This window comes from Pelecanus crispus, chromosome 3, assembly GCF_030463565.1.
Source record: "Pelecanus crispus isolate bPelCri1 chromosome 3, bPelCri1.pri, whole genome shotgun sequence".
Taxonomy (NCBI): domain Eukaryota; kingdom Metazoa; phylum Chordata; class Aves; order Pelecaniformes; family Pelecanidae; genus Pelecanus; species Pelecanus crispus.
In genome coordinates, this window is record NC_134645.1 from 91,513,717 (window position 1) to 91,527,567 (window position 13,851).

The 13,851-nt window shown below is 41.5% G+C and overlaps 1 protein-coding gene across 1 annotated transcript in view; it reads left to right on the plus strand.

Moving 5' to 3' along the window:
• The window catches only part of RARS2 (arginyl-tRNA synthetase 2, mitochondrial), a 43,326-nt gene that overhangs the window by 21,654 nt on the left and 7,821 nt on the right, over positions 1-13,851 (plus strand). Inside the window, exons 10-17 of the mRNA XM_075707496.1 lie at positions 575-681; positions 1,309-1,404; positions 3,835-3,895; positions 6,732-6,808; positions 8,078-8,202; positions 12,401-12,468; positions 12,568-12,677; positions 13,730-13,825. Of these exons, the coding sequence (XP_075563611.1) occupies positions 575-681; positions 1,309-1,404; positions 3,835-3,895; positions 6,732-6,808; positions 8,078-8,202; positions 12,401-12,468; positions 12,568-12,677; positions 13,730-13,825 (740 nt within the window). The remainder of the gene's footprint in view (positions 1-574; positions 682-1,308; positions 1,405-3,834; positions 3,896-6,731; positions 6,809-8,077; positions 8,203-12,400; positions 12,469-12,567; positions 12,678-13,729; positions 13,826-13,851) is intronic.

Sequence of the window (13,851 nt, forward strand, 5' to 3'; positions counted from 1 at the left end):
TAAGTGTCGAGCTGATGGACTGACAGCTTTGCTGCCCCCAGTTAAAAACCTTGTCTTTTGTACTGTTACATTTTACCCAGTTTTGACAGTTAAGGTCATCCTATCTGTCCTAGGTGTACCCTCAGCCTTCCTAGTAATGGTGATTTCTGTGTGCTCAGTGTTTGTGAGCAGTTCCTGCTTTTTTTTAATTGTTTTTTAAAGATCCTTTAAAATAGGATTGGTTTCAAGTCCAAGTAACTTCTCTGCAGTCCACTGGTTTCGCCTCCAGCACAGCAAGTTAGAGACCTACCCCAGATTTTTTTGTACTCATTGCTTTTTCCAGTTTACTCCTAACTTCTCATGAACGTTACATCCAATATTGTATTAAACTCAAGGAGATTAATTCTACTGCAGAAATCGATTAAATCAAAATCCAAACATCATTTTCTTCTAACAATGAAGTGACATTTCCTGGAATAAAATTAATCTTTGCACTCTATCTGACATATGACATAGACCTATCATCTGACTTGAAGAAATGGTTAGTGTCAATCTAACAATGTTTCCCTTCTTTGATATTCTTGAACCTTTTCAGCGTCTAGGAGTGCACTTTGATGAATATTCTGGAGAATCATTTTACCAAGAGAAGTCCCAGGAAGTTCTAAAGTTGTTGGAGGATAAAGGACTCCTTCAGAAAACAATGTATGAATTACTCAATCTGTTGGTGTAGTTTACTTAAACTCAGTTGCATTTCAAATGAAATATGATGAGTGAGGTGTGTATGTCATCTAAAGGGAAACCATCTTTAGATGGTTTTGGTAGCTGTTCTAGTCGAAGGCCAACAGGATTTGTGCAATTGCAGCTAAAAATTAAGTTTGCCTTTTCCTGGGGCTAGCAGAGAAGCCTGCCTGTGACAAATTAGGTACAATGACAGTGTTCAACTCCTAATGGCCTTTCAGGCTGTTAATTAGTTTGGTAGCTGCACGTGCCATTTAATGAGCAGAGTTAGATGAGATCCTTGCCTTGATGTGCTGCCTGGCTGAACTAGGACAGAAGCTGTAGTCATGGAGTGCACCAGAATGTGGGCAGGCGGCTCCCTGGCATCAGCAGTGGTGACAACAAATTGGATGGCTGTCACCTCAAAAGAGGAATGGTCTTCAAAAAGACTTAAAGGATACAGTCATTCACATTAAAGAATGAGATTGTCTAGAGTGAGGGGGGTTCTACGCAAGAGGCCTTCATTTTGGTTCTGACCTCTGTCTTAACTGAACTTTACCTGTATTTTGGATCTGGCTTGCAGTTACTTCAGTGTTTTCTCTCAACTTATAGAAAGGGGACAGGAATTGTGGACCTTTCAGAAAAGAAAGACCTCTCATCATTTTCCACCGTCATGCGTAGTGATGGGACATCACTTTATATAACAAGGTGAGTAAGCCCATCTGTGTTTCTTGTCATTTATTTTGCCAGTAAACTTTTGTACTTGATTACGTTTGTAACTGATAGAACATATTTTGAAGCTTTTTATTTCTGGGATGGAACACCTTGACAAATGAGTAATTGTAACTGGAACTAGCAGTGTAACTGATGGGGTGAAAATGGCTCAGGAAAAACAACTGCTTTTAAATACTTTTCCTCCCCTTAAGCAGTCTGTTAGTAAATCTCCTATTTCTGTAAATTACAGTATTTTCTCCAGCTAATGACTTTGAAAACAAAGCTGGGATCTCTTCATCTAATAAACACTTGCCAAATAATGAAGGTTTTAGAAAGACCATTGCTTAAAATGTTTATTGGCAGTGTGATGCAGAAAAAAATGGCTGCTTCAGCCATGTTTTCATTGACTCAGTGGACCACCAGCACTATACCATCAATTTTATCGCTGTTTTCCTGCCTTCTCATCAGTATACTAAAATTCCTCTTGGGTATTTTAATATGGAAGCCTTAACAGTTTCTTTGTGCCAGTAATGTAAATAAATCAGATGTCTAGCCCTCAGGGTAAACTGTGTACAGCTTTTCAGGACAAGGATATTAGAGAGATGCTGCAGTCAATCCTGCACAGTAGGGAGCTGCTGAATCCTGTAGCCAGATAGAGGCACAGCTGCCACAGCTCCATGCCCACAGGTCCCACCAGTAGAGAGGCTGAGCAGCTGTTCCCAGCAGGCACACAAACACACACATACATACACAGAGCCAACTGAACAGGGCAGCCCAGACAAAACCACTCAGCACTCAGACAGCACAAATGGCTTCATTTTGTTGCCCTCTGGCTGATTCAGGTGAAGGTCTGATAGTGTGAAGCATGTATGCAGGTGTGTATGTACATACACACGTATGTATGTGTGTATATCTATACACGTATGTATGTGATATATAATATCTACATAAGTATTATGTATATATGTGTGTGTCTATATATGTATGTATGCGTATATTACATATATATATATTATATGTATAGAGTATGTATACACAACGTGGATCTCTCCAGTAGCAGAGCTTCAACACTCAGTCTGCCCATTAGCTGGCCCCCTGGATCTCCAGGTCTGCCCGCTTGCTGGCACCCGGGCATGCAAGCCCCCAGGGCCCATAGCCCCGTTCCAGTCGCTGGTACAGACACAGCAGATCCCTCCAGTAACTGGGCTTAGACATGCGGTCCATCCAGCAGCTGGCCCGGGATCCTCACTCTCCCCTGTTGCCTCCTACACAGACACACAGGTGGGTCTCTCGGTTAATCCCCAGGCCCCATGGTCTCTCTGACAGTTGGCCTGGACCCCCTGATACCGACAGTATGGACTCCTCTGGGTGCCTCTTCTTTGAAGACACACATGTACCTGGCTCCCAGGGCACTTCCCCTACTTGCTGGCTAGTTCAGCTTGGTATTTGGTGTCAATCACATATGGACACGTGTTCCCTCATGCCAGTTGTTGGCAGCAGAGACACCTTGGCCCCCATAACCCATGGTCAGACTCCAGTTGCTATCACTTAATTTGACTTGCCTCCAGTCCCTTCAGTTGCTGGCATCACAGATACATGGCCTGTATGACCTGTAGTCCACAACTCCAGTTGCTGATACTTAGACCTCCAAATATACATGTACACAGAAGAGAGACCCCCCTCACCCAGGAGAAGTTTGAAATGGATTTTAATGAGAAGACAGGTCAGACTGTGCTGATCAGGTGCAGGGCACAACCAGACAAACATGCTAACCAGCAATCGGTCTACAAGCCGCCTGCCCCTTTTATCATCTTCTCCCTCTCTTTTCCCATCTTTGGTTCTTCCCCTAAGCATCCCATAATAAGTCTTGTGCAATTGTAAAATGCTTCTCCCTTGCACCCTGTGTCCCTTAGGCAGTAACCTCCCTCAGTCAGAAGGTGGTCCGGAGAGCTGCTCCTGGTGACCCCTGAGCTGGGTTTCAGACTGGAACATGGGCCTGATGGCTCTCCTGTGACAGCCCTGGGAGGGGCTTGTGCAAGTTGTTTCTCTGTACTACTTTCTGTGCATGAGCATGAGCTTTTTATCATGTAACCTAATGCTGAGCACTGGGTTTGTTTTCCGGGAGAGGGTTGTTTCTCTCAAGTCTCCCAGTTGATTGATTGTCCCAGTAGGCAGACAGAGACCAGACTTACTCTGTGCATAAGAAGTGTTTCCTCAGTAATTTTCATAACTGGTGGTTTAAAAAAACATTTCAGACACGTCGTGAACAAAATATACATGTCCTCTTCTTTGTGTAAGGCATACATGGATCCCTTTAATCTGGCAGTCCTCTTCCCTCCATAAGAGTAGATTCTTTTCCCAAGAGGCGAGTAATGAGGTATGTTTGAGTGAAAATCCCAAATAGTTTCTCGTTATCTCTTTCAGAGATCTTGCTGCTGCTATAGACCGAATGAATAAGCATAGCTGGGATACTATGATTTATGTGGTAAGTCATTCTAGATTCACCAAACACTTCTGAGCCTGACTCTCATCAATAATCCAGGGGGCCTTTTGCTCCCAGTATGACTTTGTCACATGGTATTTTTGGCAGTAAAATAGATACCCTTACTGTGCAGCAACTGTGCCTCAAATGTGGCAGTGTTTCTTGGTTCTGTTTCAGTTCATGACCCACTGAACAGCTGAAAAATCAGCTCTGGAGTTACTCTCTGTTTTAAAAATTCATTGCAATTCATTTTAAAGGAACTTTTACTCAGTTGACATTGTATTTTCTTTATAAATGTTGTAATTAATATTTAAACAAATCAGGAAAAGCTGTTAGCGTTATAAGGGGTTGTAAAATGTTAATTTAGAAATTAATGTTCTAAAATGAATCTAAGTCTATGGTCCTGATCTCTTATCTGAAATGTAAATTTTTATGGCTTTGAACAGTGCCTCGGTTTCATTATGTAGAAATGACATATAAAGTACTGCTTAATCAATCTGGAGCAGTCATAGACAGGGAGTCTTTTTATGTTTCTTGGTTTGATTATTTTGCTCTTAGACAATTCCAGCAGTATCAGTAATGAATAGCAGGATTATCTCCTCACTTGTGTGAAACTTTTCTTGCTTTAGTATTACCAAGGACATACCACATGATGCTTTTAAATTTTCTTTTTTCCTAGATTTAGGAAAAAAAAAAAAATTAAAAACCATGTTCTGTTATGAGAAGTCAATTAATGACCCGTGGAAAAAATCTGCACGTTTCTGTCATGTTCTTTGTGATGTTTTTGGTAATCTTCTCCGGTGCAACTCTTTCAAAAGCCAATATGATGTTGCAAATACCATGATTCAGGGGAGAGGGAGAGATCAGTAAGCATAAAATTAAATACCCAGATAGTTTAAAGTGCAACTTTTAGTGAAGTCACATTCCTCCTTTTATTTTCAGTCTTCAGGAAGTTTCCACTAACTTGTCATTCCCACAGGTGGTGATAGAACAGGGGGGTTTTGTTGGGTTTTTTGGCGGGGAGGCTACCTCTACTGACTGCAACATAGTAGATTCACTGGCATCAAAGAGCAGTGTGGCTGTGACAGTGCAATGCATTAGGAGTTAAGGAAGCATCCTCCCTAGTTCATGTGGGTAGGTAATTATTTGTATTTTTTTTATACCACAAGGTAGTAAGGACCAAGGGAGAAGGAACAATTAGAAAGAAAGAAAATAACTGGGTGGGTATTTTGCACAAATTAGGCTAGGGGCTGAATGTTAAGCTAATGGAGTGAGCAAGTACAGAAGCAATAGTCTTGAGCTGACTGGCAGCTCATAGCTGAACTCCAGTAACCATTCACTTCCTTACCTGGGCCTCTTTGATCTACGCCTAGCCCAAACAGACAGTCAGCAAAACTGGTCTGTGGCATCATCAATGTGACCATTATAATCTATGTCTCATTCAAGTTGGAAATCACGGATGAGCCTGTCTAGTTCTGTTCTCTCAACCTTACTAAGGTTGCATTGGTTTTGGATAACATGGTTAGTATTTCTATCATTTCTGACTTTCTGAGGGCTGAGAAAGTGGGTCATAAAATGAGAGGGTGATAACATGAACTGTTACAAGAGTCTGTGGGACAGACGAGGGAACTGCCAGCCTTGCTGAGTTTAGCTGCGGTTTTGTGGCAGTCCTTTGTAGTGGGTTAGGACTTTACTCAGTGTTACCAGAGGTGGGAGAACTTAATGGGTTTAAGTGAGAACACCGATCATTTTAGTCTTTAACTATTATAAAGTTTATTGTGAGATCTTTTAGTGAGAGGGATCTGACTTTGTAACAGGTAGAGAGAGCTTCTCTCGTATGTAAGGTGTGTGGAAAAGAGCTTGGAAGGCCTTGTTTGAAATGATGACCACCACTGTCCATTTATCAGCCTTGCTTGTGAATTGGCAAGAGAGAGGTGATGCATAGGGGCAGAGCAGGTTATGAGGAACTGTGAAAGAGGAGGCGGGTGCTTGAAGCTTGGTACAATGGTACAGTTGAGAAAAAAATGCAGATAGCACTTCACTTACTGCTCACTCCCTGTCTTGGAACACCAAACAAATTAGGAAAAAGTGGTTATTTGGTTATCACTTCAGTGTTTTTTAAGGAGGGATAAAGGAGCCTTTGAGTGATGTAATCAAAGCAACTAGGTAGGCAAGTAAATTTCATAGCAACAGCTGTACCTAGAAACACAAAGATCATTGTTAGACATAAAGAAACTTCCATCAGAAACTATCTTAGTCATAGGAGAGAGCAACTGGAAGTGGAAGAGAGCACAAGATGCATCATTAATATGAAAATGTGATCATGTATATTTTTTTTTTTAATTATGCACGTGACTTACAATGTAAAGCTCCACAAATCATGCTGGAGGAAAAAGAAACTAGTGGGTTCTGGAGACAGAGAGCTTGAAGAGGTGTTCTATTTCTAAGCCGAAGGAACCTTAAAGTTTGATGTAAAACATGGGTATATAATAAAAGCAGCAAGGTTCTGAAGTGAAAATGGAGGCATTTTGTTTGATGGGCAGCTAACAGATTATGTGAAACTAAAGATCATCAAGGTTTCATTTCAGTTCGTGGCTTTGCCTTCATGACCTAGGAATAATAATTTTTGAAAAGGTAGATTACTTCTTCTGACAAGATGCAAAATCCCATTTCCATAGGTTCCAGCTGTTACATTTTTCAAGTCTTGCCTGTCTTCATAGGTCTTAATTCTGCTTGCACTGACTTACTGGCACAGTATCTCTGCTGTTCTGTGTTTGTTAAAAGCTAATCCTTATCAGACTTGGAGTGTTTTCTAATATGCACCAATTCTATTCCTTAGACAGATAAAAGTCAAAGCAATCACTTCCAACATTTGTTCCAAATACTGAAGCTCATGGGTTATGACTGGGCAGAAAGGTATGTATTTATGAATTTTATTATATAACTTTTTTTTTTTTTTTTTTTAAGAATGGGTACTATGTATGTCAGCATTTCAGTGGAGTGCTCTTTTGAAGAGAATAGCACATCATGTAGGCATTTTGGATGAAACTAAGTTACAAGATGTGCTGCTGATGTGCAGCTAATGAACTCCAGAATGCAAGTAGACGTTTGGCCTGTAGGACCCAACTAATGCTAGTCCAGTAAGGAGGGAAAAATAAGAAAACGAAACCCTCAGAATTGTGTGCAATGTGGGCCTCAAGTCCTCGGCACCAACCTTTTCGCTCTATGTGCCTGCTTCTGTCGGTCTGCTCTGTTTGCAAAGGGAGACACTGCCCTGTGTTCAGGGTGTGAAAAGCAGGCCTGTCTCGCATTTAACAGGTCTTGCATAAATGCTTGGCGTGAAAAAGGGAAACAATCTTTCAGAGACTTTATGGCATAGCTTCTGGGATATTGTGTGATCACATATTAAACGGTTACTTCTTGAAGTATGATATTTTAGCAGAGATCTGAATCTGAGTATGAGTGATGCTTCAGGCCTGAAATATCTATTGCGGGGAAATGTATTCCTGCTGTTATTCATTTTAATTACGAATCTTGTTAGCAATCTGAGCAAAGGTCAGTAGTGGATCTGCAGACTAAATCACATTCCTCTCTGACAGACTGCTTGTCTTTTGTGGTTAAATATAGGATTTTAGCCTTCAGGAGTATTAGTCTGCCTGCTTTCACAGTGCTTAAAGTTGCACTAAAATTACCTTAGGTTATGGATCGAGAATAATGCTTGGGATTATTGCAAGCAGAAGCAATGAATGTTTTATTATTAGCAGTGATTAATTACACTTTTAGTTTAATGTGGCCACAATAGAATTATTATAACTCCCTTTCTAATGTTATTAACAGATCTGTGTTGCCACAGTAATTTGATCTGTCTACATCCTGCCTCTCCTCACTCTATTGCAATTTATTGCATTGAGTCCTCTGTACTAAAGCTAGTAGCAAGAGAGGTTCCCAAGAGCACACAAATGACCAGGTTATCATAATTCTGATCATAATTTTCCCATTATATAAGTATGGAGCTTTGCTTGCTGAAATGAGAGTTACTGATTATATCACCAAGCTTCCCACGTTGGAGCGCTATTTATTCAGCTGTTATTGCTGTTTCCTGGAAAGAATCCAGCTCTGAACAAACACTGTAAACATTTCTCTTGATTAAAAAGTAATTTTAGGTCCTGCTGCTTTTCAACACAGGTGCCAGCATGTCTCTTTTGGTCTAGTTCAAGGGATGAAGACTCGGAGAGGAGAAGTAATTTTCCTGGAAGATGTTTTAAATGAAGTTCGCTCAAGGATGTTGCAAAACATGGCTTCCTCAAAAAGTTAGCTATTTCAGGTCTTATTAATTTCTTTTGATGTTCTGTGTTGATCGAAAATGTGTTGTCTTTTCTACCCTTCACTCTTCCCTGCATTGGGCTAATCGCAGTGATATGCCCTGGTCTGTGCACTTTTTGTATCTCCCATAATATAAACAATGTTAAAATAATCCTTTGCAACTCTGTGAACTTCCCTAAATTACAGATTTGCAAATGTTAACATTCACTGAAATTATTTCTTCGTGCTTCTGCACTGGGAAGGAAGTACCTGCCTTTGGGTGACAACAGTTGCTTTTTTCTGGAGGGGTAAAGTAGTCGATAGTGGGATTGGGGCTGGAACTCGGGGAACAGTCAGATTTCATCCAAAGGATTTGTAGCTCTGACAGTTTTCTCTGGCAAGATTGACTGTAGCTTGTCTGCAACTACTGCCTTGTCATCCTCCCAGCCTCATGACTGCTTCCGGAGTCCCTGGGAGGTCACTGCTCCGCAGCAGAATCTGCTGAAGGGGATGTTTGCCTGCACCTCAGGCTGTGGTTCTGTTTCTTCTCGACGCAGTAAAGATTCAAGCAGTTCCCAGTGAAATGCTGCCCCCTTTTGTGCTTTCTGGAGCAAGGTGCTGAATTGAATCAATTAACTGATCAGGTTAAGTAGTGTGTATCTTCCTTGCTCTGCCTCCTCAGCTTTTCTAAATCCAGATAATTTTGATTGTAGAGTGGACAAGAAGAAGAGGGGGCAGGCAGAATGATAGAAGGGTGACCCTCGATTCAAACCAGTTTTACTGCAGAGAAGAATGGAGCTTAGGGCTTTGATTTAAAGGGTCAGTATCATAGCTGAGTGCAGAGCACACTTATTTTTGTGCTGGACTGAACCAGCATGGCAGAGGTGCAGACCCGTGTTCCATTGCACAAGCAGTAGGCAGAACAACAGCTACAAGAAGCAATGTGTTCAGATGGCACTGCAGCATTCCCCAGAGCTTATCCGTTAGATCCTAAATCCTACCTGTGCTTGCAGAAATTTTCCCCCTTACGTTTGAATTCCTGCCTTACTTTTCCCCTTTCTTAAATTAGAAATCTTAAATCCCTGACTCATAGCAATGTTTTCAATGTTTGAAAAGTGTTTGGATACACAGTGGAAGATATTACAGACTTCTGTGTGGCATGATAATGCCTCGCTGTCATTGAAAAGATTTTGGGAGCTGGGCATCTAACAGCCAATGCTAGCTTTAAAAATCATGCCCGTGTGGAACTGGAGCTGGTTAGTTAAATACCATTCTATAAACTCTTTCTTTGCTATTAACTGTACACAGTTCTTCTGCTATTTATGTTTCCATTATTGGCATCCTTTTTCTTTCTGCTCATCTCACTGAATCCTGCAGTCCACGTAAATCCTCTCTATAATGCCTGTTATTTCCTTTGCTGCTTTACTTTCTCTTAGATAGCTTTGTCTGTGTCTCATCAAGCATCTAAACAAAAGCCTGAATTCTGAGACAGGCGTTCTGTTTTGAAACAAGTCTGAATTATAAAATGTAATCATGTAATCTAATATATTTGTCTTTGTGAATGAGTAGCCAGTCTGAGACTTTTCAGGACTATGAACTATCCCCACACTTTTCAAGCTTAATCCTTTCTGAATTTTGTAAATAGCAAAGGTATGAGTAGTGTGAACTACTCAAGGTTGTCTCAGTTGGCTTTGATGACCTGGCACGAAGGAATAGCAAAACAAAAGACAGAAATCTAAGTGTACTAAAACTGTACTGCAAAACTGTTTCAGCTTAAGTGGTGCCTTAAGAGAACATCTGAATTCTCCATATTCTGCTGTTAGTGGGAAACCAGCTGGGACAGGGAAATGTAAGCTGAACTCTGCAAATTTAATAGATTACATATACCACAATAAAAGCATGCACTTGGCGCTTGCTAAAGTGGAACAGATTTGTCTTGTAAAACACTATGATAAGAATCCTCCTTTCTCTTCAGTAGCGACAAAACAGGAAGAGGAGACCCTGGTAGAGCGCACTGTGATCCGAGTTTAAAAATAGAAAGCGTTATGTATGTCAAAAGCATCATCTTTTTACCGGGCAAGGTTGTGGGTCCAAATGCAAGTAATTGATTTCCCAGAAAATCCAGCATCTAAAGTGCTGTTATGTAGGCAAGTTTACTGTACTTCTGATGAACTGGAGCACCAGCTTGGCCCTGTGAACTCCCCTGTGAGACAGGGAATGAAACAGGCCCTTTGGTGAATTTCTGTACACAACAGCATGCTGCTTATCTGCTGAAGAATATCACTTGAGTTGTGAAAAAGCTGGAAATAGCTTTGCAGACATGTCTCTGAAGCTGTTGTGAGGACATTCTCTCTTAGGCTCTTCCAGATTAATTAGGTTTTGTAATGATAGACTTAAGTTCAGTCTATTTAGATAGAGGAGCTTTGGAGAGGTTCTTGTCATGTCTGTCCAGGGAGAAGGACAAATCGTGTCTGCCTAATCTAGTGGCTTTCTATGATGGAATGACTGCATCAGTGGACAAGGAAAGAGCTACGGATGTTATCTACCTGGACTTCTGTAAGGCCTTTGACATGGTCCGCCACAACATCCTTACCTCTAAACTGGAGAGATACGGTTTTAATGGATGGACTGTTAGATGGATAAGGAAATGGCTGGATGGCTGTGTCCAAAGAGTTATATGCCAGTGGCTCAATGTCCAAGGTGGAAACCAGTAACAAGTGGTGTCCCTCAAGGGTCCACACTGGAACCAATACTACTTAATATCTTCATCAGTGACATGGACAGTGAGATGGAGTGTACCCTCAGCAAGCTTGCAGATGACACCAAGCTGAGTGGTGTGGTCGATTCGCTTTAGGGATGGGATGCCATCCCGAGGGACCTGGACAGGCTTGAGGAGCGGGCCTGTGTGAACCTTATGAAGTTCAACAAGGACAAATGCAAGGTCCTGCACCTGGGTCGGGGCATCCCCTGGTATTGATACAGACTGGAGGATGAATGGATTGAGAGCAGCCCTGCAGAGAGGGACTTGGGGGTACTGGTGGATGAAAAATTTGACATGAGCCAGCAATGTGCACTTGCAGCCCAGAAAGCCAACCATATCCTGGGCTGCATCAAAAGAAGCATGGCCAGCAGGTCGAGGGAGGTGATTCTCCCCTTCTATTCCACTCTGGTGAGACCCCACCTGGAGTACTGTGTTCAGTTCTGGGGTCCCCAGAACAAGAAAGACATGGACCTGTTGGAGCGGGTCCAGAGGAGGGCCATGAAAATGCTCAGAGGGCTGAAACACCTCTCCTGTGAAGAAAGGCTGAGAGAGCTGAGGTTGTTCAGCCTGGAGAAGAGACGGCTCTGGGGAGATGCTGTTATTACGGCCTTTCATTATATAAAGGGAGCTTATAAGAAAGATGGAGAAAGACTTTTTTTACCACGGCCTGTAGTGACAGGACAAGGGACAACAGTTTTAAACTGAAAGGGAGTAGGTTTAGATTGGAAGGAAGAAATTTTTTACGATGAGGGTGGTGAGGCACTGGAACAGGTTGCCCAGAGAAGTTGTGGATGCCTCATCCCTGGAAGTGTTCAAGGCCAGGCTGGATGGGACTTTGAGTAACCTGGTCTAGTGGAAGATGTCCCAACCCATGGCAGTGGGTTTGGACTGGATGATCTTTAAAGGTCTTTTCCAACCCAAACCATTCCATGATTCTCTCAGTTCAGATTCCCTGAGTATAGTCAGTTTAGGTATCTACAGTGGATGGTGTGAATACTCCCTAAATGTACATGTGAATGCTCCACTAGCCATTGGAACAATTTTTCCTTGATTATTTATGCCTCCGTATCACTTGGAGTTTTTTATCAGTTTTTAAACAAAATCTGAATTGCCCTGTCATTCTCTTCCTGATCTTAGAGACTGGCTGTCTGAATTGTGAAGAGGAATTCAGTGTAGTCTATCTAGTCTGTTGTAGTGAACCCTTCTGACCCTAAAATCTGCGTTACACATACTAGGGGAAGTAGGAAAAAGCACATCTGAAACAGCTGTATCTCAGCTTTTAAGAAAGATTTATATCCTGGACTTCCTGCTGCATGCATCCTGACAATTTCCATATTGCTAGTTCACAGTTTTAGAAGATGCTGTTTTATTGGCATCTCCAAGTCTGAGCAAGGGAGTCGTTATGCTACTACAGACTTACTATTTCTTTTTCTGTTTCTTTTCAGCAACTAAAGAGATAGAAGACCCTATGGAGACAGCAGAGAAAGTTGGTCTTGCAGCACTAATAATTCAGGTGAGTCTGAGCTGCCTCCCGAGGTGTTTGCATCTTCTGTGAAAAGTTAAAAATTGAGATGGAGAGCCATATCTAGGTGACATAAATTTATTGTTCCAGGACTTCCGGGGCCTTCTGTCATCTGATTATCAGTTTAGCTGGGATCGAGCTCTTCAAAGTCGTGGAGATACAGGTGTGTTCTTGCAGTACACCCATGCCAGACTCCATAGGTAAGAGCAGCGTTTGTATGCAGAAGTACAGTCTGCCATATATTTTAACCTTATTAACTTACTGTTTTGTTAAGTAGTAGTGTTAACTCCTTCCCTAAATATGACACATGTTCACTTTTTCAGCAGAGATGTGGGTTTACAATAGGAATCACTGAGACTTTGCAGAAGAGCAAGCCAATTAAAATGAAATTTCCACCTCATTTCCACAGGGCTGAGCTAACTGTCCGTGTACTTTCTCAGTTCTAGGAACAGCCTTTCTGTGTGGTTGGTGTCAGTGATGAAGAATGATGGCCCTAGGATTAAGGAAACTGATGTAAAAAACAAAATGCCCATACTTGTAAAATATACCAAATCACAGAACGTAGATGTTTTTGGCTACCACTGTAGCTAGTGGGTTTTTTTTTTTTAACATTCTGTTATTTCCCACTGTTGGTAACCAAGGTTAAAAGCAGACCCCTTCCTGCTGACTCGGGTCAAACACCTGCCATGTTTAATTATTTTTTAAAAAGAATTTCAGAAGAGTCCAATTTGAACAGTTTTATCAATTATAGTGATCTGTCAGAGCATTTTAATGCAGACATCGATATGTATTTTCATAAAAGCATGTAACATACCTTCTTGGATCAGGCTGAAGGTCTGTACCAACCTGGTATTCTGTCTCAGGCAATGGTAATAGGAGATGATATTCAGGGAGAGCATGCAAGCCTGATCCCTTTCTGTAGTCTATTCCTCTTGTACTCCCTTATCATCTAGGTATTGATGGTTCTAGGGTACCACTGCTAGAGTATTGACTACCTCCCTAGTCCTTTTAGCATCAGCTTCTGGACCTGCTGTCCATGTGTATCTAATCCTGTTGATACTGAATGGCTAGCACAAATTTTAATTTTTTTTTATATTGGGCTGAAGTCAGCTAGTCTGTCTCAGTGTTCCATTCAGCTTGAGTGGAAGATGCCTACCCTTTTTTCTTAAAAACACAAATTACTGTTTCTCTTGTTCAGCTTTGCTAACAAGAGTTTTTCATCCAACATTTGTTTCTTATTCTTACATTTTAGTTTAGAACAGATGCATGGGAATGCACAGCTAACTGATGTTAATGTGGCGTGCTTGCAAGAGCCAGATGCCATCTCTGTTCTTCAGCATCTTCTCAGGTTTGTCTAGTTTTCTTTCCAAATAC